The following is a 26,045-nucleotide window of genomic DNA, read 5'->3' as shown; positions in this document are numbered from 1 at the left end:
TGATTCGCTTGTAGAGGTGTTCTGTTTTAAATCCTGCCACACTGTTGCCTATTCCAAATGTAGACGATGAAGACTGTGAGGACCATGATTGTCTTGATGTGACTGAATTGTGCACCAAACCGAAACCTGACATTGTCGATGAGCCGCTTCCAGAGTCGGATGAAATTTTCTTTGTGGACGGTTCATGCTTCAGAGACAGTGTTGGTCGACTGAAAGCAGCGTTTGCTGTATGTACCCTCACTGGAGTGGTTGAAGCCGCTTGTTTAGAAGGAGTATACTCCGCACAGGTGGCTGAACTTATTGCTTTGACCCGTGCCTGTTTGGCTGCTGTCAAGATTCGTATAACGATTTATACAGATAGCCAGTATGGGTTTGGTGTCGTTCATGACTTCGGACAGCTATGGTCACAGAGAGGGTTTATGACATCTTTTGGTTCACCCAATAGAAATGGGGATTATGTGAGGCAATTGTTGGAAGCATTGCAATGTCCAGAAGAAATCGCAGTTGTTAAGTGTTCCGCACACTCCAAGGGGAATGACTTTGTGTCATTAGGTAATAACTACGCAGATAAAGTTGCTCGATTTTGTGCGGAACAGGGATGCGTATTCACTGAAAGGCATGTTGAGGGAGGTCAAGAAAGACCCGATTTCAACGTGATGTTAGCCATGGCTGATACATGGGAAGAACTGAAACGGTTGCAGGATGAAGTTTCCGATCAAGAACGGGAAAGTTGAGTGCGAGCTGGATGTGAGAAGGGAGATGTGGATGTATGGATTTCGCATGATGGAAGAGCTGTGTTACCGGAATGTCTGTTGAATCCAATGGCAAGATTGATACATGGTGCTGTATATCTTGGTAGAGATGCGATGGTTCGAGTGTTTCGTCAAACATGGTACAATCCGAAGTTTCGTGCAGTAGCTGAGGCTGTGTATCAGAGATGTGTTACGTGTCAACAAATGAATGTAGGGAAAAGGATGGCTGTCACGCTGAGTCATATTGGGAGGTCAGGTGGGCCTTTCAACAGAATGCAGTTGGATTTCATTGAAATGCCAAGGTGCAATGGGTTGAGGTACATATTAGTTGTAGTATGTGTCTATTCTAGATGGGTGGAGGCTTACCCAACACGTAGGTGTAACACACTCACCGCAGCCAAGTTACTACTGAGGGAGCTTATCCCGAGGTTCGGTTTCCCGACCTCTTTTGAGTCAGACAGAGGAACGTATTTCCATAGTGAGATCATGAAATTGCTTTGTGCTGCCCTGAATGTAGACCAAAGGTTGCATTGCAGTTATCGACCAGAGGCTTCTGGGATTGTGGAACAAGTTAATGGGACTTTAAAAGCCCGGATGCCAAAAGTGTGTTCTTCGACATCTTTGAAATGGCCAGACGCATTACCCTTGGTTCTCATTAGTCTCCGTAGTGTGCCTGATAGAAGGACTGGATTGTCGCCTCATGAGATCCTCATGGGGAGAGCGATGCGTTTGCCAGCAATACCTGCCACTGCTTCGATTAACATCACTGATGATTTGATTCTCGACTACTGTAAAGGCCTGGCTGGCGTAGTCCGTTCTGTGTCTCAGCAGGTGCAAGCAGCAGCTGTTCCAGCCGCAAGTGACCTGTGCCACGACTTGTGCCCAGGGCATTGGGTACTTGTGCGTAAACACGTGAGGAAGAGTTGCCTGGATGCTCGCTGGCGTGGGCCGTACCAGATAATCTTGGTTACGAATACAGCAGTGAAGTGTGGGGGATTGCCGAACTGGGTGCATGACTCCCATACCCGCAGACTTCCAGCACCCTTGGAAGATACAGCCCCTCTTGTGAATGAAAATCCAGCTGAGGTGGCAGAGCCATCTGAGAGGGCAAGTCAAGCTGTGAGGGTTGCTAACGCAGTTGGTTGTGCACTAGACCGAGCTGAAAGGGGATGTGTAAGTCGAAGTCCCAAATTTGACTCAGACGAAGAAAGTGTTGCTGTGGGTGGAGTAGTCAAATTCTGCTGAAGAAGGAAGTAGTGCACAGGGTACTCAAAGGGAGAGCAGGAGTGCCACAGAAGCAGAAAGGGTTTGGCCCGTGAGTCAGAGACGGGTAAACTTGCGAGTGGCACCGGGAAGAGATCTTGCCCCAGTTTCCGAAGCGTCTGAATCAGAGCAGAGTGACGAAGAGCAAGCCCAAGTTAGTCTGAGAAAGTCGAGGAGAGCAAGAGTGCCGTGTCGAAGGTACACCTCACCAGAGTGGACATACGCTGTGACTGATGCCAGGCATACCGAGCACGGGGAGGCTGAAATCCTTGACACTGGTCAGCAGTTCTCCGAACCTGAAGATAGAAGCGTTGCTGAAAATCCCAGGATTGGAGATCGATGGGATATTGACCCTCAATATTCCGAGTCCACCGCTTCTGAGTAAAGTTCGTGAACTGATTTTGGAAACCTTAGTCTTTCCGACTTTTGTTGTTATACCAGCACCTCAGGAGTTGATGACACTTCGAATTGAAATCTTGCAGGGGGTCCTAGAGCTGTTGGGACCGAATCTTGTTCTGGACTGATGGTGAACTTGTGTTATATAAGTCTGAAAGAAGATAACCTAGGCCCGAGTGGAAGAAGAATAAATTTAGGGATTTTCCGTTGGAGAAAACGAAAGAGGGCTAGGGAAGTCTTTTTCTGGACCGTGTAAATAAGGAACTGAAAATTGTTAGGGGTTTTCCAGCTTCAAAGTGGTGATTGAACTGGGTTGACAAGAAATTTTGGATGAGAAAGAGGCTTTTACCTGTTGTCATCGAACTGAACTCTGAGAACTTTCCGAAGATGGCAGAAGCTGGAAATACTCATCATAGAGCTAAACTAGTGATAGGTACACTTTTAGGGGTAGTGATAGCTGCTATAGTTGCGATAGTTGTAGCCTCATATATAGTGTCACACGAGCAGGAGGGGGAGGTACAGGGGACACCTACACCTACCACTTCCAGCCAAAAAGGGGTTACTGTAGGAGCTCAAAGGGCTTTGACACTTGAAGAGAGTCATAGACTTCATGTAGACCTGTCTAGAGGTGATTTCAAGCTTAATTCTTATGCGAAGCTGTTGTATGAGTATGTTGACGCGATGGATGCGAAGGATTGCTATGTGTGTATGCAGTTGCCTTCTTCTGTAGACGAGGGTATTAGATACCATCACCTTCCTCTAACATATGGGATTTCTTGCAGCTTATTGCTTAGCCTGTTCTATGAGAGGAAACAGTTCGAGTATTTCTTCTCAAACTATGATGCAGTACTTCCTGAAGTTCCGGCATAAAAGCATTTGAATAAGTATGATAATTATAAGTCAGAGGACAGACTTCGGACTTATTTCATACCGACTACGAGTTTAGATACAGCTTATGCTCATCGACATAATTTGACGTGCTTATTGTCGGAAACTGAAAAGAAGTTTATTGGCCAGCTTGAGGATAGATATAGAAAACTAACCCAGAAACGAAACACAGGAGAGAGTCCAGTAGATTGGACTGAGGAGGAGATATTACACAGATCCAAGGGAAGTTATGGACCTATAGCATTAGATCAGGTACAGAAGGGGAATTTGTGCGTAGGACGTCCTCAGACCTATTATGACAAAGTTCCAGTGGGACATAGTGCGAGTGACCATACCTTTACTATGGAAGATTCTGCTAAGAACTTTTAGCAGGGTCCGGTGCAAGTGATTCCAACGGTGTATTTCGTATGCGGAAAGAATGCTTATGTGAGCTTGCCTGTGAATTGGTATGGTACATGCTACTTGGCTATCATTTTTCCGAAGATTTACCATACAGAAGATTTAAATTTGTTAGAGACAGGACATCATTCTAAAGTGCGAAGAGCTGTGAGTGCAGGTGCAGTGATTGGTGATATCTTTGGAGCAATGATACCAGGTTTGGGCATGGTCTTGAATGACGTGAAAATAAGAAAGCTGGCGACTGTGGTTGATGAATTGTCAATGAACACGGCGAGGTCATTGCTGTTGGTTGATGGAGAGATGTTATCGATAAGAACGATGGTTTTGCAAAATCGTCTTGCTTTAGACTTGTTATTGGCAAAAGAGGGCGGGGTCTGTAAATTGCTGAAGGTCCAGGAATGCTGTACGTATATTCCAGACAACAGCAAGAATCTGGAGAAATATATAGACAACATTACAACGATTCATCAGGAGATTGTGGAGTTGACTGAAGAAAATGTGTGGGAAAAGATTGGTAAAGGATTTGGTCGTATTGGAAGTTGGTTTGCAAATTTGGGAAAAGGGTTCCTCGGATTTGTGCTGAAGCCACTGGTTATCGTTGTGGTTTGTGTGATCTATTTGTGGGGACTTATTAGAGCCTGTAAATGGTACAGGGGAAATAAGGTTGAGAGAGCTCTCAGGGCGAATGAGAGAAGAATGGCGAGACTGCAGGACAGTCAATATCAGAACCTTAAAAGGATGGAGGGGTTCCGACAGAGTAGAATGGCAACACGCACTGTTTAGGTCGGTTCTTTCTCCAAAGGGAATGAAGTTGTGATGGTGTGATGACAATTGTCATCAAAGGGGGGAACTGATAGAGCACCATGTGATTCTGAGATTTGTAGGGGCGCATCATATTCATTGTTAGTCGGCACCCGCACATAAGCGATGTATGTCTAGAAGCGTCATAGAATTGTATTTGCTATAATCATTTAACATAGAAGTGTTAGACATGTAATAACGTTTTGCGAAGTTTAACGTTGCAAATTATTGTGAATGTATTTGGAATAATGTAGATAATTAGGTTTCACAATCAATGTAATGGATTAAATGTGTGCTACGTTAGAATTAAAAGTAGGTTGCTTATTTACAAGATGATTATGTTGAACTAATGCTTAGAATGTGATTTTGTAGTATGTTAACGGAGTCATTTTAGTTGCATTGTACAATATTTTTTTTTAATTCAGCGCGGTGACGCGCACATCTCCTTTACGACTATTCTGTAATTGGACAGTTGGAGTTATTTTTATTTTATTTTTGCCTTAACTGATCTTCAATAGGACAAGTCAAAATTATTCAATCCAGCCTCCTCAAGCGTTCTGGCCTGCTGGATCTGATCCATGCATGAAGTGGTCAGAATGGAAAGCCTATTTTCTTAACTTTATAGACACTATTGATGAAGATGGGAAAATGACGCCTGAGAGGAAAAAGAAGCTCCTATTACATTCTGTTGGATCAGGAGGGTTAAAGGCTAATGAAGGAATGACCAAAGCTTTAGGGGGTGGTGATGTCAATGTATTTGACACTATAATGAATGATTTTGACACTTACTTTGCACCTAAAGTTTGTATTGGCATTGTGAGGTTTCGATTTTTCCACAGGAAACAAGAAGCTAATGAAATCATAGATGAATACGTATCAGCTTTGAGAAAACTTGCTGATGATTGTAAGTTTGATCATTTAGTTGATCAGTTTATCAGAGATCAAGTAGTAAAGCACAATAATGACCCACCTGTACAAGATAGGTTGTGGATAAATGGAGATGCTAAGTTAAAAGATGTTTTGAGCATAGTCAGAAAGGCCGAAATGTCTAGTCGCAGCGCAAAGTTGCTTAAACAAGATGCCGCTATTGCGGGAACCTCTGCAGAGGTAGTCAGCAAGATTAAAGCCAAAATGTCCACTTCCAAAACGAATAATCCGGTAAAACATAAAAATTACACCACTAAAAATAAAGGGTATAATCGCAATACCAATTTCAGATGTTACTGTTGCGATAGTCCTACACATCTAACATCCAGTAAAACATGTCCTGCTTTAAGACAACGATGTTCAAATTGCGGTATTGTGGGTCACTTTACCAAAGCTTATAGGAGAAAAAGTAAAAAGAAAATCAAGTGTTTGGATGAGGGTGATAGAGCGCCATGTGATTCTGAGATTTGTAGGGGTGCATCATATTCATTGTTAGTCGGCACCCGCATATAATCGATGTATGTCTAGAAGCGTCATAGAATTGTATTTGCTATAATCATTTAACATAGAAGTGTTAGACATGTAATAACGTTTTGCGAAGTTTAACGTTGCAAGTTATTGTGAATGTATTTGGAATAATGTAGATGATTAGGTTTCACAATCAATGTAATGGATTAAATGTGTGCTACGTTAGAATTAAAAGTAGGTTTCTTATTTACGAGATGATTATGTTGAACTAATGCTTAGAATGTGATTTTGTAGTATGTCTAAATTTGTTAGGCCTAACTGCATATGTAGAAGAGAAGGCCCGTTCATATCTTATTTTAGCTATATTTTGCAGGCTGACAGGGATTTCTTGGTTAAGGCTTGAGTTGCCGTCAAATGTAAAACTTCAAGATGTGAAGAGCTTTCCTTTTCGTTCCCATGTTTCTGTTGCAGGTGCAAGGACATTTAGCTCGTTAGTGAGAATAAGTCTTTGTTTTAGGAGTTGAGATACGGCGAGAAGCCTACAGGGGAGTGCATTGGAATGTGCAACTGTAACTCTTAGTATGGAAGGTGCCTGGGACCCAAGGTCAAGCTAATGGACGATGGAAGATGGACAGCTCTGGATGGAAATTTACCGGAGGAAGACCTGGTTGAAGAGGTGTGCCGAAGGGCGTGTTCTGCGATTTTGGGGTTTTGTTTAAGGGACAGACTCCCGTGGGTTGAGCAGATGAGGTTTAGGCGGGAACCTAGAAGGAGCATCAAAGATCGAGCTCTCACTAAGTGAAGACTTCTTAGGGAGTTTCACTTCTGACACCTTTTCCACGATTCTCTTGCTTGGGAGGGAATGCTAAGTAGGGATGCCATTTTAGAATAGAGTAGGGACAGAAATGTTTTGACTAATGATTCCTAAGAACGATATCAGCATAACTACTTTTTATTTGATGCTTTTAGAATCTGTCATTCTTTTTATTTTTAGTCGAATGCGAATTATTCGTAGGCTAGCTTTTGTGTTAGTGCCCATTTATCTTTTGTGCCTCGTATTGATGTGCCTTTATGTTCAGATGTTTTTGCTCATAATAAAATCTCGGAAATGTTAGATCCTGAGTCCTTTGTCCTTTAATGATGTCACCTTGCAGTAGTTACATCCTGATAATTGTGTTTACACCCGCTACGCTATTTGGCAAGTAAAAAGATCCAGTCGACCTGAGAGGGTTCTTGTAGATAATTGGTTAGACAAGAATCTGACTGTGATTCGAGTGATTGTGAGGGAAGTATTAAGAAACTTTCCATCAGTGATTCTAGTAGTTCTCAAAATTTGAATCCAAATAGTAAGTCATTTGGAATATATATGACAGTAATAATAGATCTTTAAAAAAAACCTCTGTGTACCATGTCTATTGGAGGCATTTCAGTACAAATGTATGCTGATTCTGGCTCGCCATATACCATTGTTGATGAAGAAACGTGGAAATTCCTTTTTGTTGCACGTTAGGGTGACAAACTCCTGGAACCTGATATTCAACCTATAGGGTTCTCTGTAGAGAAAATAGATATGGTTGGGTACAGGTCTTTAGTTTTTAAGTTTAAAAATAGACAGACCACCAGCAAACTATATGTTGGCAAGAAAGGACCTTCAGTTTTAGTCTGGAAGGACCAGGGTAAATTAGATATAATTATCTACCCTAACAGTCCAGATTCTGTCATGGTGCTTAATGAGGAGGATTTGCTCTGTAAGGAAATGTTAGAGAAGTTTCCTAAAGTCTTCAATGATTTTGAACATCGTATTGTATTGAAGTCTAGTGCTTGCCCGAAAATACACAAAGTCAGACAAATTCCTGTTCTCCTCAGGGATGATGTTGAAAAAGAGCTGGATAAATTGGTTAAAGCTGACATCATTGAACCCATTGAATCCGCAGAATGGATTCCTCCGATTGTAGTAGCTAGACGTAGTAACAGCAAATTGAGATTGTGTATTTATCTTAGGCATCTAAACAATAATCTTGTAGTAGATACATTTCCCCTTCCAAAAATTTCTGAAATGCTGTCATTGGTGAAAAATGCAGAGTGGTTTTCTTCAATAGATCTTTCTGCTGCTTATCATCAGATTTCCCTTGCAGATGAGAGTAAACAGTTGACAGCCTTTATCACCCCTTTCGGTTGTTTCCAATATAAGAGACTTCCTTTTGGTTTAGCCTCTGTGGCCGCAATCTTTCAGAGGTTAATGTACCATTTATTTGGCCAAATTAAAAACGTTAGATGTTTCCAAGACGATATTCTTGTTTTTGGTGCAGTCAGGATTGAACATGACAACATTTTGAATGAAGTCCTTACCATCCTGGAGTCCAAAGGGTTAACAGTTGAGCATTCCAAGTGTAAGTTTGCCATCAAATCTATCACGTACTTAGGTCATACTATCAGTAGAGAAGGTATTTCTCCCAAATCTTCTTTGATAGATGCAATTCGTGATGCACCTAACCCCAAGAGCAAGGAAGAAGTCTGGTCCTTTCTGGGACTTGCTGAATTCTATTTCAGATTTGTACAAAATTGTTCATCAAAAATGTTGCACATCATACAACTTCTCAAGAATAGGGTCAAGTTCTTGTGGAACGCAGAGTGTCAATCGGAATTTGACAACATCAAACGTGCCATTGTAGAAGCCCCTGCTCTAAAGGTATTCGATCCTGACTTAGATAATATTGTTACTGTGGACGCCAGCAACAAGGGTTTGGGTGGTGTGTTATCTCAAATAAGAGCTGATGGCAAAGAGAATATTGTTGGTTATGCTTCCCGTGCCTTATCTCCTTCTGAAGAAATATTTTCTGTGATTGAAAAGGAGAATCTTGCATGTGCATGGGCTATGGACCATTTTCGATCTTTTATTTGGGGGAATTCCTGTGTGATACGTACTGATCACAAACCATTAGTCAAGTTACTTACTACAGAAGGAATCTTGAATGCTTCAGCTAGAATCGCTAGATTGTCCTTGCGGTTGCAAGATTACATTTACCAGATTGTGTATGTCCCTGGCAAAAAGAATGTAATTACCGATTTCCTGTCTAGGTTGCCTATCGAGGTGCATGAGTGTGACCCTTCTGACTTGAACGTTGAACAAGTTACTTTGATTCACAATCAAGGCTTATCCAACCTGGATGACAAAGAATGGTCAAATGGTAATAAACTTGATTCCATTATACAACAATTGATTGTTTTTATAAATAATGGTTGGCCTTGCAAAAACAAACTTCCTGAGGCTTTTAGAGCCTTTTGGGAAATCAGACATGAACTTTCTGTTACCAATGGTTCTATTTTTAGAGGTGACAAAGTTATTCCTCCTCTTTCAATGAGAATAAAAATTGTTAAACTTTGTCATGAGGAACAGTGGCATAGTTAAAACCAAGCAAAGGGTCAAGCAATGGTTTTGGTGGCCCGGCGTTGATGTTCTAATTGGGAGAGTTGTACGTGACTGTTTACCCTGCTCTAATTCAGATAAATCCTTAGTTACTTTGAGACCAAAATTAGGTGAGTCTTTTGTTCCTACCAAACCTTGACACACTATTGCTATTGACATTATGGGCCCAATTGGCTTGGAGAAGAAATATGTCATAGCGCTCATTGACACTTTTTCAAGATGGCCTGTCATCAAAGTTGTCAACAAAATTACTTCTGTAGAAATTTTGAAGTTTCTTGAGAGGACCTTCATTGAGGAAGTTTTACCTGTCCAAGTTATTTCTGACAATGGAGTCCAGTTTATGTCTAACTTGACCAAAGAATATTTTAAAAGAGCTGGCATTAAACACAGGACAACCTCTCTCTACAACCCTTCTGGTAATAGCATGATTGAAAGATTTAATAGAGTTTTAAAGAATTCTATTCAAATGGCCGTCCAGAATAGTTGTGAATGGGAAGTGCAAATTTTTAAAACAGTGTGGATGTATAGAACCACACCTCACGAATCTTTGGGGGTATCCCCTTTTGAAGTTATGAGAGGTCGTGGTGCCAGAACTGAGTGCAATCCTGAGTGGTTATTAGAAACTACTTCCACTACTGTTCCTGTTGAAGTCATTAGGTCTAGGATTGTTGATAAATGTAACAAGTACCAAGAAGCGTATAATCAAAAACATCATACTAAGAATATTTATATCAAGGTGGGTTCCTGGGTCAGGGTCAAGAAACCCTGGAAAACTAGTAAAGGTGAAAGTCAATACTTCAAACCTTTAAGAGTTAAAAAGGTTTTTAAAAATGCTGCTCAATTGTCTGATGATAAGGTTTGGAACCTTAAAAGAGTAGCCATTTTTCACCCTCCTTCAAGTTTGCCTAATAAATGTCCTCCTTTGAGGACTACCTGCTCGCATTATATTCACTCTGAGTGGGACATTACCACAAAGGATAATGTCCCTACTAATTGTGATGAAAATTGTGATAGCAGACCCGTCTTTACAGATGTCTTCGAAAGAGCGGAGCTGATATTAAGGGAGGATGTCTTTCATGTCTGGAAGGGCCTGCGAACGAAGGTCATCCAACTGGAGCTTGGACGTATGATTGTTACATGGAAAACTACCTACAAGGGGGTGTTCAATTAAATGAGGAGATCACATGATGCAATTGTGGGAGTGTTTTTCCTATTGTGTTCAAGAGGGTTCCAGCATAAAAGATAGTGCTCTGTCAAAATTCCCTTGCGTTCCCACATTGGATTGGTCTATATGTTACACATCGAGACAAGAGTACTCTTGCAATCAATAAAAACAAAGTGGTGATTCTCTATACTGATAAAGATCAGCTTGAGAGAGGGCCTTGTAGACCTCTTTAATGACTAAACCTTGACTATAAAATGTAGGGTAAACAGGATTACATTGGCCCCAATGCATTTGATGCACACTGACGGACACAGCATCACACCCAACCATAGATGTTTCTTTCAGCTAGTGTCAAGGGCACAATATGATTGCTTTACAACAGTGATAGCTGTCTCAGTACATTGATTCCCTGCATTACTGGAGCACTTAAGGACGAGTGTGCAAATAAGATTTTGGACTTTGCTACTTTTCACAGCATCAATAGCTAGGATTCGCAATGGGAACATTTAATCCTCTAATGGTTGTCAGAAAGAGAGACTAGACAAGGCTTCTCCCTGTTCTAATTCTGTTTAGCCTACCTATGGAGCCATTCCCTTGTCTCTTTACAGCAGACTAAATGGATACATGGTGACCATAACAGGTGTACATCACATAATATCATTTAATGCAGATGACAGCTTATTGTATGTACTTGAACCTGTGGCACACAATTAATGAATGACTTTGGCAAGTCAATTGTTATTGTATGGCTCAAGCTGCCAGATCGATCTGGAACCAAACTCAAGTGAACCTGAAAATGTCCAGCAATTTGTGGCAATAAGGACAGGGAGAAAACTATATGTGATTTATGGATTGTTTCTAGAGGTCTCACATCCACCCTGCAGGGTTTGAGAGGTAAATGGACACTAAATACATGCATAGAAATTGCCAACAATAAACAGGCATGATGGATTAATTAATAGATGTCTGAATGAATTATGTTATTTGTAGAGAGCACAGCTGCTTCAAGGAGCGCCCCAACATTGAAAAGATCTCGGGGTGACAGAACCTCACAGAAATTAATACGAGGCAAATAACCAAGTTTTAAGAAGTTTACGTAAATGCATCTTATTGCTATTATAATGCAAATATGCTCGGCGATGGTTCCAAGCCATAGCTTTCAAAATAGAGAAGGAACATCTGCCTTACCTGAGCCTGGGCATTAACCTAGGAGTGAGAGTTAGAAAAGTCTCTGAATCCCCTCAACGTTGCGGTATAAGGACTTCCCGTCCCTCACCCCAGTGTGGAGAATACACTCAAGGGATGGTCCACAAGGGACAGGAAACTGACGACATGCCTGCAATACTTACATACACTTTGGACTCATTTCTACCCGTGAGCGGTGTGGTCCTCAACCCCTGCTTCCCATGGAAGTGGACTCCTCCCAGCCCTAATAGAGCCCCCCTCCGGAGTGTCCCCTTTTCTACTCAATTGACATTTTCTCCTCCATTTTCTACCTTTACCCCCTGTGGTTTACACTCTGTTGCTGACTGACCCATCTGTTGTCATCGTTAGTCCCCTCACAGGGGCGCAGAATGTTGCCCGTATTGCAGATTGTATAATGTACCGGCTGATTATTTTGTTGTCAGTCAGTCAATACTTTATTTCGGCTATATGTAGCCATAAAAGTCAAAATACATGAACAAACAATACATATGGGCCATGACATACAGATTACATACAATTGATAAAGGTGAATATTTCTCCATGATTAAGCAATGCCAGATAAGATATAAATAAGCATATTAAGTTAACTAAAAGCCAGAGTTAATAAAATGAATAATGCTAAAAACTGAGGTAGACTTAATAGAGTGAAACTGTAAGCAAGGTTAATCCTTGATTCCTCCTTCTGCTTTTACAGTTTGTAACCGGAACGTTTCCTAATGATGTACACATTGAATAAAAATCTACTTATACCATATACCATCACTTGAGAGGGGTTAGATTTTAATATGCGCTCCGCTACTTTGTATGACTCAACCCCCATATTTCTACAAAGGGGTTTAATCCAGGAGGTCCTCGGTTTCTTATAAGCCGGACAGAAGAAAAGTATGTGGGGAATATCTTCCCTGGCCCCAAGAGAACACATAATACACGCATCCGAACCATTTTCCCCAGCCCACCTATATGTGTAGGAATTTATCAATAACACCCCATACCTAAATTGTAGATAGAGAGATTTTGCTAGGGGGGGGGCAATCTCATCCATAAATTCCTCACAGTTAGGTGATCTTTTACGTTTAAAAAATTCTGAGACAGAATACCAATGCGAGAGCCCAGAATTATTTCACCATTAACATGGGACCAAAAGGTATCCTTAAGGAGTTTTTTGGAAGACTGGGTCAAATTGTGGGGCTCCTCCCAAAAGTTAAGGAGCCCTAATCTCTTAAGCGACGTGCAAATATACTTCAACCATGGGGTTTTCAAATACACATCCAACTTGATTAGTTCAATCAGACCAACCTTGTAATCTCTCAGCTCAGGGGTTGACCATACCCTGATCCAATACAATAGTGGTCTTAATGAAGCTAAGTGCTCTGTTCTTTTAAGATTGATATCTAAAAACAAGGGGACAACGGGAGTACGAGTCGGTATTTTGAGTAGTCTACGCACAAATTTATTTTCAATCAACGCGAATTTGGTAGAGTTAAGGTATCCCCATATCTCGGCACCATAAAGGGCTGCTGATTGAGCCTTAGCTTTAAAAACCTCCAGTGCTGGTGAGATAGCTTTAGAACTACTTGCTCCGTGCACCTTTAGGATAGGAAGTGAGTTTTGTTTGAGGGACAATAAACTTTTATTCTGCTGGCCTCGCCAAGTCAATTTATTATCCAACATCAAACCCAAGTAATTAAAGCTTTCTACCTGTTCCAGTGTACGGTTCTCTAAGAGCAAGTTTTTCCTAAGCATTTTTGTTGGATTTAAAGCCATGTATTTTGTTTTCGTTGGGTTAATTTCTAACCCCTTTTCCACACAATAATTATGGAAAGAGTTAACCAAATTTTGCAAGCCTCTCGGGGTCTGGGAAATAAGGATAGTGTCATCGGCAAAAAGTAGAGAAGTAATTAATTCGCCGTCTAACTTCGGGGAGTCATGGGCACAATTCCTCAGGTATGTTGTATCATTAACATACAATGAGAACAATGTGGGTGCTAATACGCAACCTTGGCGCACCCCTCTGTCTACGGGGATCGCTTTAGATAGTTCTCCAGCTTTTCCCCATCTAATTTTTGCGTAGTTCCCTGTATGAAGTTTAATAAGTTCATTAAGAAGCTCACCAGGAATATCTAACTTCTTTAATGTGGACCACAACAACTTGCGGGGAACGAGGTCAAAAGCGGCCCTTAAATCTATAAATGCCACATAGAGACTACCCTGCCTGATCTTTATGTATTTCCAGCAAATACACATAAATCTAAACACCTGATCAACTGTACTAATTTTTGATCTAAAACCTGCTTGGTATTTGGACAATAGTTTTGTCTCCTCAATCCAATCTAAAATCCTATTTAAAATATGTCTGGCAAAATTTTTTTGTAAAACATCAATTAAACTAATAGGGCGGTAATTGCTAGGATCATGGCGGTCACCTTTTTTAAAAATTGTTATGATTTCTGCCCCTTTCCATGATTCTGGAATTGGTGTACCGGCCACAATTGAATTGCTTAAAAAGTTAAAATATGGCCCCCACACTTTAACATCGTGTTTCAGTAGGTCACCAGGGATTTTGTCAGGGCCGGGAGCTTTACTTATTTTAACAGCTAGTAATGCCTGGTCTGTTTCTTCTAAAGTAAAATGTAATGATGTAGTACTACTATCTGGAATGATATCTACATTATCTAGGGACAGATCATCCTTACTAATCGTGTAAAGTTTAGAGAAGTGATCGCACCAGGTCGACTCGTCCAAAAAAATATCCTTGGGTGATCTACCCTTCTTATTCCCCTTAGTGATTAGATTCCAGAACATACTTTGATCATGTAACTTAGCTGCACTCAGTAAATCGTCCCATAGGTTAGCATCCCATACTTTTTTTAGCTTGATTCAGTGTATTTTTATAGGCCTGTCTTGCATTTTTAATGTCACATTGGCTCCCATTTTTTACTGTACGGATCAACTGTGATTTTGCAACCCTACAATCTTGGTTATACCACTGATTTTCTAACTCTACATGATCCATAATTTTATTCCCTTCTTTTTTATAGACCTTACTCAAAAGGGGGGATAGTGCGTCGACCAACTTCAGATGTGAATCAAGAACTCCCCGGGTGCCTAAGAGAGGCATTTGGGGTGACCCAATGATTTCACTGAATTTATTATAAATGTTGGTCAGCGCTTCTTTTTTACCCGCAATGTAAGACCATTTTATGGCACGCCTATTGTTAGAAATCTGTATATCTCCAATCGGGGAATTTAATGGACCTGCTACAGATAGTCTAATAAGGAAGAGAGCAGGGTCTAACCATAATTGGAGGGGAAAGTGGTCACTCTCCAATCTGGGATCAATCTTAAAATCAATTAGTGATCTCCATAAATTTCGAGAGGCCATTACAAAATCAATGTGTGACCTAAGGCTTCCCTTAAAATAAGTGGGAGCTGATGGGCTATCTGAGGGGAAGCGACCGTTACATGATCTTAAATCATGTGACACAGTCATCTGTAGGATCTGTGTGGCAGCTATTGTACTTTTAGCATAGCTTAAAGCCTCCAGGGGCATGATGTCACTAGCAGCATCTTGTTCATCAAACAATCTATCTAGAACCTGAATGGGTTCGTATTTACAATTAAAATCTCCACAAATTAAAAAATGATCATTGTCTCCCAACACCTCTAAAGTGGAATCCAAGATTTCTATCACCTTGGATTCTCTATTAGATGGGTATGGTCTATTGTATATGTTTATTAAGTAAATGAAACTTTTCTTACTGGTCACAATTTTTAGTCCTAACAGATCAGGGCAGGGAATAGACAACTGGCTAACCTCTATTTCTAAAGAAACTTTAACCCAGATGACCAACCCCCCAGATGCTCTTCCCCTGTTAGACGGTATCGCTTTAGAGCTAAAGGTTTTATATCCTACTCTGTGGGGGGGTTCTACCATCCAGGTTTCCTGAAGGACAATAATATCATGTTTTTCAAAAAATGAACATACTGCTACGTCCAACAGGTTCCTAGAGAGGCCAGCAATGTTCCAGGACAATAGGCTAACATTAGAATTCTCAACTATCTTTGAAGGAAGTTCCCTTAATCCAATGTCATCGCTAACAGTATCAAACACTGGAGAGCTATCTACTACCACTTTATGATCATCAATGACAATTTTATTGCCTAATGACTTTACCCGTGCTGTGATTAACTTCGAAGCTATATCAAGGCCAGCTTCAGCTTGCTCTCCCCGCTTATCTCCAGAGGACCCAACTATATGTGGCTGCCCATCCAATGGCTTAGATGGAAACCTCGGTGCCACCGTAATTTTAGAACCAAGGATTTCGCTACCGTTAAGAATCCCCATTGGGTGGGTAACCATTAATGGGACTAGGGTTTTATTTTTACCGACCTCTGGGAGTCAATCATTTTCATCTAGGTCGCTCAACACTGTATATCTATTCTCCGTGGGGATTTCAAATTTTAATGGATTATTAATGCAAGTGAGACTTCCCCTAGTTGTTTTTTGTGATGATCTATCTAGGTGTCTATAGAAATAGCCCAAGGGGTGTACACGCACAGCATTTTCTCCTAATACAAGAGAAGCTTAAAAGGGTAGTTGCCACGTGTTGGGGATGTCTAAAATTTATTATAACACAATCCCCCTTACATGTTTTCCTTGTGTTACCCAACCAGGCGACTCGTCTGGTGGACAATATTTGATTTGAAAAGTTAATGGGGAAACCACAGTTTTTATTTAACCAAGCAACTGATTTTCTCTTAAGTGAGTCATGCGTTTCATGTGGAAATTTAGAGGTTACAGGGTCAAGTGGAGGAACATTAGACAAAATAACCACATATGGTTCACAGGCTGGTGGGAGATTAACATAGTTTGATTTTTGTGCAATAACTCTAGGTCCCTTGCAACTAGATGGATCTATATTAGTTCGCATACCACCACCAACTGGTTGCAGTAATCTCATAGAACCAGTTAAGGTCCCCCCCTCTAGAGGAGGTTCCGGGGCTGTATGAGCAGGATGCAATGGTGCCTTAGGCGAAACAATAGGCTGTTTCATTTCGTCTAGAAGACCACCCAGCCTCGATACCTCTATTGACAGGGTTTCAATTTTGTCTACAAGAGGCTTAATCATAAGCACTAGTTTTTCTTCAAGAATTTTAGCTATAACCTCCGAGAGAGTAGAGTTCTTGGCCTCCTTAAGGGTCTGTATTTTAGCATGAGCCACAGTAATTCTCCGAGGTTGATCTGGCGGTGGCTTATGATGCACACTACCCTTCTTAGAATGAGACTTTCTACACTTCCTGACTGCTCTTTTCGGAGGGTATGGAAGGGATTCAGGCTCACTTGGGGCCTCCAATAAACCTTGACTTGAAATAACGACCTCATTGTCCACAATGCAATGAGCCGAATTCCCCACTAAGGTAGCTTCGGTTAAAGAATCCCCTGTATCTAGCTTATGGACGCTATCATCTATACATAGCTCTAGATTATCTACCGGAGTCTCCTTCCCTAACGACTTACGTCTTTCACTATTAATCATACTGACCCTTTTAACCAAGTAATTGTCCATTGTTATTCTAGCCTTTGCCATAACAAACACTAATCAGATCAATAACAGTTACTAATGTAATTGACAACACAGAGAGATCACCAAGGGAGCAGGATAAACACTAATGCAATAATAAAAAAATAAAATATAAATATAGCAGTGAGTTAAATGTCTTTTGTAAGAAGAACAGTGACCACTACACTTAAAAATGAGACCTGTATGCTAACAACCTCATTAAGCACTCAATAATAACTCGTGACTGACTGGGTCCATTAACATGAATGTACTTGCAATTTGCGTGTCCTCTGTACAATCAAGGGGGGTGGCCCGACCCGACCACCTCCGGCCTCCTAACGGCCACACAACGGCCCACCCTTTGCCCGGGCTTAGCCCGCGCGCGGTCTATTTGATGTCACAGAGAAGCCTTCAGAGAAAATCATTCCAGTACATCACTGTTACCAATCTATAATACCATATTTTATGCATGGCTTCCACAGGAAGCCAATATCATTTACACCAGATTCTAAATCTGGCAGCTCACTGCAATGACGTAGCAACAGTTGATAACATATAAAATTACAGGTAAGTAAGAGTGAATTACGTTGATTCTTTTCACCTATGGGTTCTGAGTGACATTAAATAGACTCTCAGAACCCCAAGGTGAATAACATCCCTGTAATTCACTTTTTACCCATCTATAATTTTATTTTCTGTACGGCTCCCCAAATCACCTGGTCATGCTTTTAACTGCTCCGCACTGGCAGAGGAGTAATATCGGAGCAAAACATAACATGGCCTCTGTGTCCCTGTCCCAAATGTTAAGAAAAAACTACATGGCATCCTTGATCACACCTCACCACCTTTACTACCTTCCTTCCCCATCCTACAACTGTGCTTTCTACTTTCAGTGAAAGCAGAGAAGCAGAGCTGTGCTGACAGGCTCTGACAGAGGCCTGTGAGCCTGGCCTGGAAGGCCTTTATGTCATCACAACAGTTTTGTTATCAAACATTGCTATGGCAAAGCAGTGGGTTATGAGATTCAGAAACTGAAATTAACTATAGCGGCTCCCTATTTAAGACATACATAACAAAACTCGTTATCCTCTGATGCTAAAGGCCTTCAAGTCCAGGCTGACAGGGCTCTCTCAGAGAAAGCCTCTCACTGAAAGCAGAAAGCACAGCTGTAGGAGGGGGGAGAAAGGCAGGAAAGGTGGTGGCAGTTGGTTGAGGATGGTAGGGAAGGTATGTCTTTTTAACTTTTGGGACAGGGAGGGCAGGCCATGTATGCCTGTCCCACTACTCCTCTGCCTGAGTAGCAGTTGAAAGCAGGGGCAGATTATTTTGGGTGCCATACATAACATCAAATTATAGATGGGTAAAAAATGGACTTCGGGGATTTTTTCTTTTACTACGGAATTCTGAGTGACATCATAGACAACTCGAGCTTCGCTCTCATTGTCTATTGGACGACATTCAGAAGCCCTCAGTGAAAAACACCCTAGTAGTTCACTGTTACTCATCTTTAATTCTATATATCATTAACACGTTTCACACCACTATTCACCCATGCCAATGTATTTCTTATCAATTTACTTTAAAAAAATTGATCAATGTTGTGATTAATAGACTGTTTACGACTTACCGACTACATAATCTCCAAAACCAACGGTGCTTAGTGAAATAAACGCAAAATAGAATCCTTCCCTATAGCTCCAGCCCTCCATGTCGGAAAACGCTATCGGGGGTATTCCCAAATACACCACGATTCCGGTCACCAAGAAAAACACGATTGTTACATACTTCACTTTTTTCTGGAAAAAAATACAAACAATGAAAAAGAATTACATATTAAGATGTGCAATTAGACAACAAACACACAATACAGCTTAAGAGCTTTAAACTGTAACATTTAAAATAAAAGAATCATAATAAAGTTTCTTCACAGATGACATATGCTTCATTAAGCAGGTACAGCTTTAACTGAAGTGCTCGGCCTGCCTATTTTATCAGACTACTGCTTCGAGAATTCTCTGTCATCCATAAAATGCAACTCAAACATTGCTAGGGATAAGTCATTTTTTGGGAGAAAATTGGTAAGCCCTGATGTTGTTTCCCACACTATAAAGTGGGTATCATAACTCACTAGTACATAGGATTGTACATGGTTAGGAAACACATTTGTTTTACTTCCGGGGTTTTAGAATGACCTCACAGACGACAGCGAGGCTTGAGATGAGTTGGACACTTGGGACCCGGAGTTGGAAAACATCCCCTATTTGATATGTACGCTTGTACGATTTTATGCTGTATATGACCCTTCTTCCTGTATATTGATACCCCCTTAGATGTACTCATCGAAAAGTAGAGTAAGAAGTGAGGGGAAGTAATAAGGAGCTGCTAAATGTAACAGGCCTGCAGCACTCTCTTCAACTAAACTCGAACAGGTTCTCATTCCAACCCCACTAGCTTTCTGTGAGCTTACACACAAGATAACTTTGAATCAAAAATCACACCCAGATTACGTACACCAGTACCTGGCATCGGGCAGGCACCGAAACATTGAGACCCCCAGTTTGGCAACCCAGATAGAGCTATTCCAAAACACCAAGACCTCCATCTTGTCCGCACTTAGCCTCAGGGAACTGGTATCCATCCCGTTGGCTACTTATGTGAGTCAAGGTTTAAATTGATCTCGGGTGGATGTGTGACCACCCTCAAGCTGCAGAATAATGTGTCATCGGCATATGAGTAGATGCATCATGTATATATTGAATGAAGAGCTCAATGAAGAGCCTTGAGGAACTCCACAGCCAGCGGTCGGTAGGCTGAATGGAATGGCTACAGATGGACAGCTTGTGACCTTGACTTAAATAAAGATTCAAACCAGTTCAGCACCCACCTATGTGGACTCACTTCATTAAGTCTTTCTAAAGAATCTTGTGTAGGATCATGTTGAAGCCCGCAGACAGATCAAGCTGAATGAAGGCTGCAGACCCGCCATTATCCAAGATCATTCAGATGTCATTTCTGGCTTAAGTCAGCATGGTCTCTGTACTGTAGGAGGTACTGAAGTCTGACTGAAAGCTGTTGAGCATAGTGTTAACCTAAATATAATGTGACAGTTGAGAGCTTACATGACTTTCCATTATTTTGGCCATTGCTGGCAAGAGGGAGACTGAACAAAAATTGGCAACGTTTTGCAGACATAAAGTATGTTTGTTGAGTAGTGGAATGATGGTAGCGGCTTTACAGAAGTCAGGAACTTGGCCCAATGCAATAGAAGAATTGTAAATTGAGTGAGGTATTTCCCAAGACACAGGCTCAGTGGAGAGCTTGAGCTAATAACAGTTAAGTTTTGAAACAGTTTTATCCTCTGATATGTGACAGAAATCAGACCAAGATGCCAAGGTTGTTCAGGGAAATGTAGAGGAATTCTGCAGATTAAGGACCGAATCTGCAATATTAACAGTGGTGGTAGTGGTGGGAAAAGGTACGAGGAGATGCCCTATCTTTTTATAAATTAAGTTAGCTAACAGGGAGCATAACAACTGACATGCAGTAATAGCAGAGGTAAGCATTTCAGGAGTGACCAAACATTTGTAAATGGAAAACACCTCTAAGTCAGATCTTTTCCACCCTGAATCCTATTGTGATGAAAGTTCATGCAAACTTCCTTATTGAAGGTTTTATAGAGCCTACGCTTTTGTTTCTACATTAGTTCATCTTCTAAATTATACTTGCGTTGCAACTCTCATTCCAGTTATTACATCCTGTCTTCATTAAAGTCAAGTGAGGAGTGTACCATGGCACTGAAGGAAGTAAGCAATGTGAAATTAAGGTTTTGATGGGTAGAATTGTTTCTAGTGCACAAATGACCCAATGCGTTAAAATGTTGCACATAGATGTTAATGTTTTCCTGAAGCACAGGCATAGTTTTATTCAGGTGAGCAATTAATTGAGCTAGGTATAGCTTTGAGGAGGGGCAATGGGTTACTGTAGAGGATAGCCTCATATTAGTTTTTTCCTCTTTCCTAGGGTTAATATGGCAAAAAATAGCCTTATGGTCTAACCATGTTAGTTCTATATTTGAACGAATATGGACTCGATCCTTGCTAGAATACATATGATCTAGATTAGAATATGACCGGCAGAATAGGTTGACTCTTCTACTCAGTGAGACATTAAATATTGCACAAATATTGAACAATTCGGACACAGCCTTATCTGTAACCTTCTCTGCATCCATATTAAAATCTCCAAGCAAGATAACGTTGTTGGAATCTAGATGGGTGGAAGCAATGAATTCTTGAATCAAGGCATTACAATTATAAATATAATAAATATAACTGAGCAAAGTCTTAATCAATTCATTATAGTATGACAACGTTTGATTCTGTAACTGCACAATAAACACCTACTGTAATACCTATTGCAAGGATACAATCAGTCTATCTCAAAAAGCCATGCAGGTGGGTTGGAAAGAACAATGAGAATGGCACATCTAAACAAACATGTCTGCATGCATACTCTATTTACCAGTATTGGAGTTTTTCTCTTTGTCAACAGCAAATACAGGAACATAAAAATTACAACAGACTTAAAAATGAGGCATCACTGCACTGAGCACCTGAAGCTTTTAGTGAGTTGGCGCAAGTTACTCTGAGCTCTCCATCCCTAAACCCCTCTCCTCTCCGCTGGTCATGCGATTACCTTTCCTGATAGGGCAAGGGACAACAACAGAACAAATGAGACAAACGTTACAGAGGGAACCCAAGAAAATGTGTACTACAGCCCAAACACAGTACTTCCCACACATGCAATAACCTGATCACCTTCTCCCTTTGTCCTTCAGTATAGACTCCAAAGAAGGTGGAGAAAGAAGGAAGACAGCTCACTTAAAAGAAAGGGGCTAGTAGGATAAGAGTAGAGATGTCAATATAGCTTAACATTTTGCCCTTAATCTCAATTTTGTTTTACCTATTCTCTTCCTGCAGGGAATATTTCCTTGAGATTAATTCAAGCAATCCACCCTTAACTTTTTTGTTTTCACTGGTCTGGTGTCCTAAGAGTGTCATGTATGCCCAAGTGTGGGTTCTGTGCTCGCTATGTTGCAGGACAAAAACTACATCCTATTGATAAGGCTCAACTAAGCCAAAACTGGTCTGTGGTTGCTTTTGGCCCATTTCAGATGGGACTTGGCCTGTCCGTTAGGGCTGGCTGTTTCTATTGGAGCAGGACTAAGGCTGATTTGTATATGGCTGCTTCCTGTCTTAGATGACATGATGGGCAAATACATAATAGACTGGACTGTGGCCCAAAATAATTATCAGTGCCTGAGAATATTTGAAACAGTCCACCCATCACTTTTTGTCTTGTCCGCAGTGGAACAAAGGCTGTGCAATGTTCACTTAAGCTGCACCACACTGATAAGGCCAAATAGTTTCTGTACAGATCTGGGTTGCTCATGCTCCCTTTCAGAGAGGACTTGACCTAGTCTGGAAATTTGGAATAAATTGTCTGTTTTGGATCAAGGTAGATTTTACTTGCCGGTAAAAAACCCCACTCTTGTTGGCATATACAGGTTGCAATTTCTTGTGGCCCCATGTTGAGATAGGGAACAAAGCTTTACACAGTGCTTCCTTAGTATGCAGTTAGTATCTACCCAGTTTTATATGTAAGATGCAATTGAGCAAAACATATATTTGAGAACCCAGAAATCATAAAGACGACTTTTGTCCAATAGAATCGCAGGTCAAAATGCTGACATGCAGGAATACAGCAAAGACCTAGATGGTAATATCTTTGTAAAGTACAAAGATAACAATAACAAAGGGATCACGAAACAGGTGCACAACTACAAACATACCTCTCGAAATACATTACTACACTGCACAAAGTATATATGAGTGAAGGTGCACCAGCATAATGAATGCCAGTCAAATAAGAGGTAAGGCTGTGTAGATTCACACGTGTGTGTGTTTGTGGTGTCCATTTATTTATTGGCTACATATCTAGGTCAAAAGTTCATTACCCTGTGGATGTGAACAACCAATGTGTAAAGATGAGGCAGAGGAAGAGGGCATACATGTAATAATGGAAACTTTTAGACACAAAAGGGCCTGTGAGATATAATGGTCAATCCAGTCATAAGAAGAGGGCATTCAGAAACATGTATCCAATAGCAGTAAGACTGCACTTCAAGAAAAGTATCCATTAAGAAAATTAGAAATGTAGTACTATTATGAGGCACCAAGTTAAAAATGTGTTTCTTATAATTCTGAAATTCTTGCTAAATTATCCTGTTTAAAGCTGTATACAAGCAAAATCAATCACTCACACTTGCCCAATCTCACTTACTGCTGTATATTCTAATGCCAGACTCACTGATGTAATGTAAATATTACCTTTTCTATTCCTTTGTTAGCTAAGCATTCTCCAAGTCTATGACAAAGTAGCGAAAGTTTTTTGCCAATATGTCCTAGAAATATCAGGTTCAAAGGAATCCCAAACAGAGCATAGAAAACACAGAAGATCTGTCCACCAGCTGTTCTGGGTGCCAGTGTACCATAACCTGCAAAAAATAGAGAAATAACAGGGGTCATTACTTGCAAGTATGCAACATCTTCAAAGGATGAAGTGCCACATGCTCTTAACTATCAAGCTTCTCCTGAATTCTTCAACAGTATCAAATGAGAATTTATGAACACTGAGAGGTTGATTACGAGTGCGGCGGTCCATAGGACCACCGTATTCGCGGCGTCGGTCCAATCAACACCACACTTCGGGGACGCCTTCAGTATTACGAGTGTGGCTGTCAGACCGCTACAGGGCTGCTGCCACCTCTGGGGATCCAGGATCCCGCGGCAGTCGCGCAGCGATCAAGAGCCAAAATATGCTAGTGGTGCCGCTGTGGCACCGTCAAGCATATTCTGAGTTGGCTTTCCACTGCCCCATTCATGATGAGGCAACTAAGGGGTACCCAACAGGGACCCCTGTGGCTCCTGGGCCTGGGGGTGCACTCCCAGTTCCTGCACGGTGTGACTGTGCAGGAACAGGAAGTCCACGATCTTTTAAAAAAAAAAATTATATTTGTATTTGTCAACAGGACGTCATAACAAATATTCATACATACAAAACAAACAAAGAAAATATCCGTAAGTAAAAGAATATTTCACAGTATCAGTATTGGGAATTAGAGAGTCACTGCCTGAAATAATACAGAATTACACAAATACATAAAGCAAACATCGATTTCTAGCTTCGTTGCTATCATTAAGGCCAATCGCTAAAATAGGAGTCCCAATATAGCTTTTAGGTTTGTCATAGACTGGAACACCCCTAACATTTGGCAGTGCCTATTCCATTTCATACGTTTCCCAAACTAACATCTGCCAATCACTTATGGAGGGAGGACACGGGCTAATCCATACCCGGGCGATTACCAGTCTGGCAGCAACAAGTAAAATCAGGGATCAGCGAGCAAGTCTAAAGCTCATATTCTCTGGGCCAATCATTATTTCCATAACCGAAAAAGTTGGACCTATCCCTAGTCTCAGAAAACAAACTTGACCCACCTATCCCCATCGTCAGAACCTACAGACTCAACATTGTGTCATACGCAGACGACACCCAACTCATCCTCTCCCTAGCCAACGAACCCAACACTGCCTGACACAACTTTCGAGAAGGTATGGAAGCCGTGGCCAAATGGATGAAAAACAGCTGCCTACAACTAAACACCAACAAAACGGAAGTACTCATCATGGGTCCAAACCCCAATGCCTGGAACGACACCTGGTGGCCCCCACCCTCGGAAGCCCGCCCACCCCCACGGACCACGCACGCAACCTGGGAATCATCGTGGACTCAGAGCTCAAAATGGACCGCCAGATCAACTCCGTCTCGTCCTCCTGCTTCCACACCCTCCGCCTCCTACGTAAGACCTTCAAATGGATCCCCCTCGAACACAGAAAGACCGTCACTCACGCCCTGGTCACCAGCAGGCTCGACTACGGCAACGCACTCTAGGCTGGAATAAACAAACACCTCACCCGCAAGCTGCAGAACATCCAAAACGCCGCCGCAAGACTGGTCCTCAACTTGCCAAGACACTGCCACATCTCCCAGCACCTGCTCACACTCCACTGGCTCCCCATCAAAGCTAGATTCACCTTCAAGATGCTAACCCACGCTCACAAGGCCCTCCACGACACCGGACCAACATACCTGAACAGCCGACTCAAATTCCACGCACCCCAAAGGACCCTATGATCAGCCCAGCTCCCCTACGCCGAGGTGCCCCGCACCAGAAAGACCAGATCGGGAGGCCGCTCCTTCGCCTTCCGCGCGGCCAGAGCCTGGAACGACCTTCTGCTCCACCTCAGACAGACAACATCGCTCCCCATCTTCACAAGAAACCTGAAAACCTGTCTCTTCGATAGACCTCCTCCTTGAGGGACTGGAACCTGCGACACCCCCAGCGCCTTGAGACCCTTACAGGTGAGTAGTCGCACTTAACAAACACCTGATTGATTGATTGTTATCAAAATAAGCCCAGTTTGGGACATGTTACAAATATATGAATTATATTGGCAGCATACAAACCACACCTAAAACATTTTGTCCTAGCATTAACTGAACCGGGTAAGGCCTATTTTGCTATTTTCTCCGGCGTGTAATACAACAGACAAAGCGTACAAAATTGTTGTAATCGCAAGTTGATGGAATTAACTGAATCCCCAATAACGCTTAAAGCTTGTTCAATAGCACATGCCGTAACACCTATTCCCAAAGTCTTGCTCCATCGT

The 26,045-nt window shown here is 41.5% G+C and overlaps 1 protein-coding gene across 1 annotated transcript in view; it reads right to left on the bottom strand.

The window, feature by feature from the left end:
* LOC146798807 (potassium channel, subfamily K, member 16-like) overlaps positions 1–26,045 on the bottom strand; it is a 174,491-nt gene that overhangs the window by 38,119 nt on the left and 110,327 nt on the right. The window contains exons 3-4 of the mRNA XM_085626117.1: positions 23,643–23,809; positions 18,881–19,049 (exon numbers count right to left, since the gene is read on the bottom strand). Of these exons, the coding sequence (XP_085482243.1) occupies positions 18,881–19,049; positions 23,643–23,809 (336 nt within the window). The remainder of the gene's footprint in view (positions 1–18,880; positions 19,050–23,642; positions 23,810–26,045) is intronic.

Source organism: Triturus cristatus, chromosome 9 (assembly GCF_964204655.1).
Source record: "Triturus cristatus chromosome 9, aTriCri1.1, whole genome shotgun sequence".
Classification (NCBI taxonomy): domain Eukaryota; kingdom Metazoa; phylum Chordata; class Amphibia; order Caudata; family Salamandridae; genus Triturus; species Triturus cristatus.
Note: the sequence above shows the minus strand (reverse complement) of the source record. Positions and strands in the feature narration are given on the sequence as shown.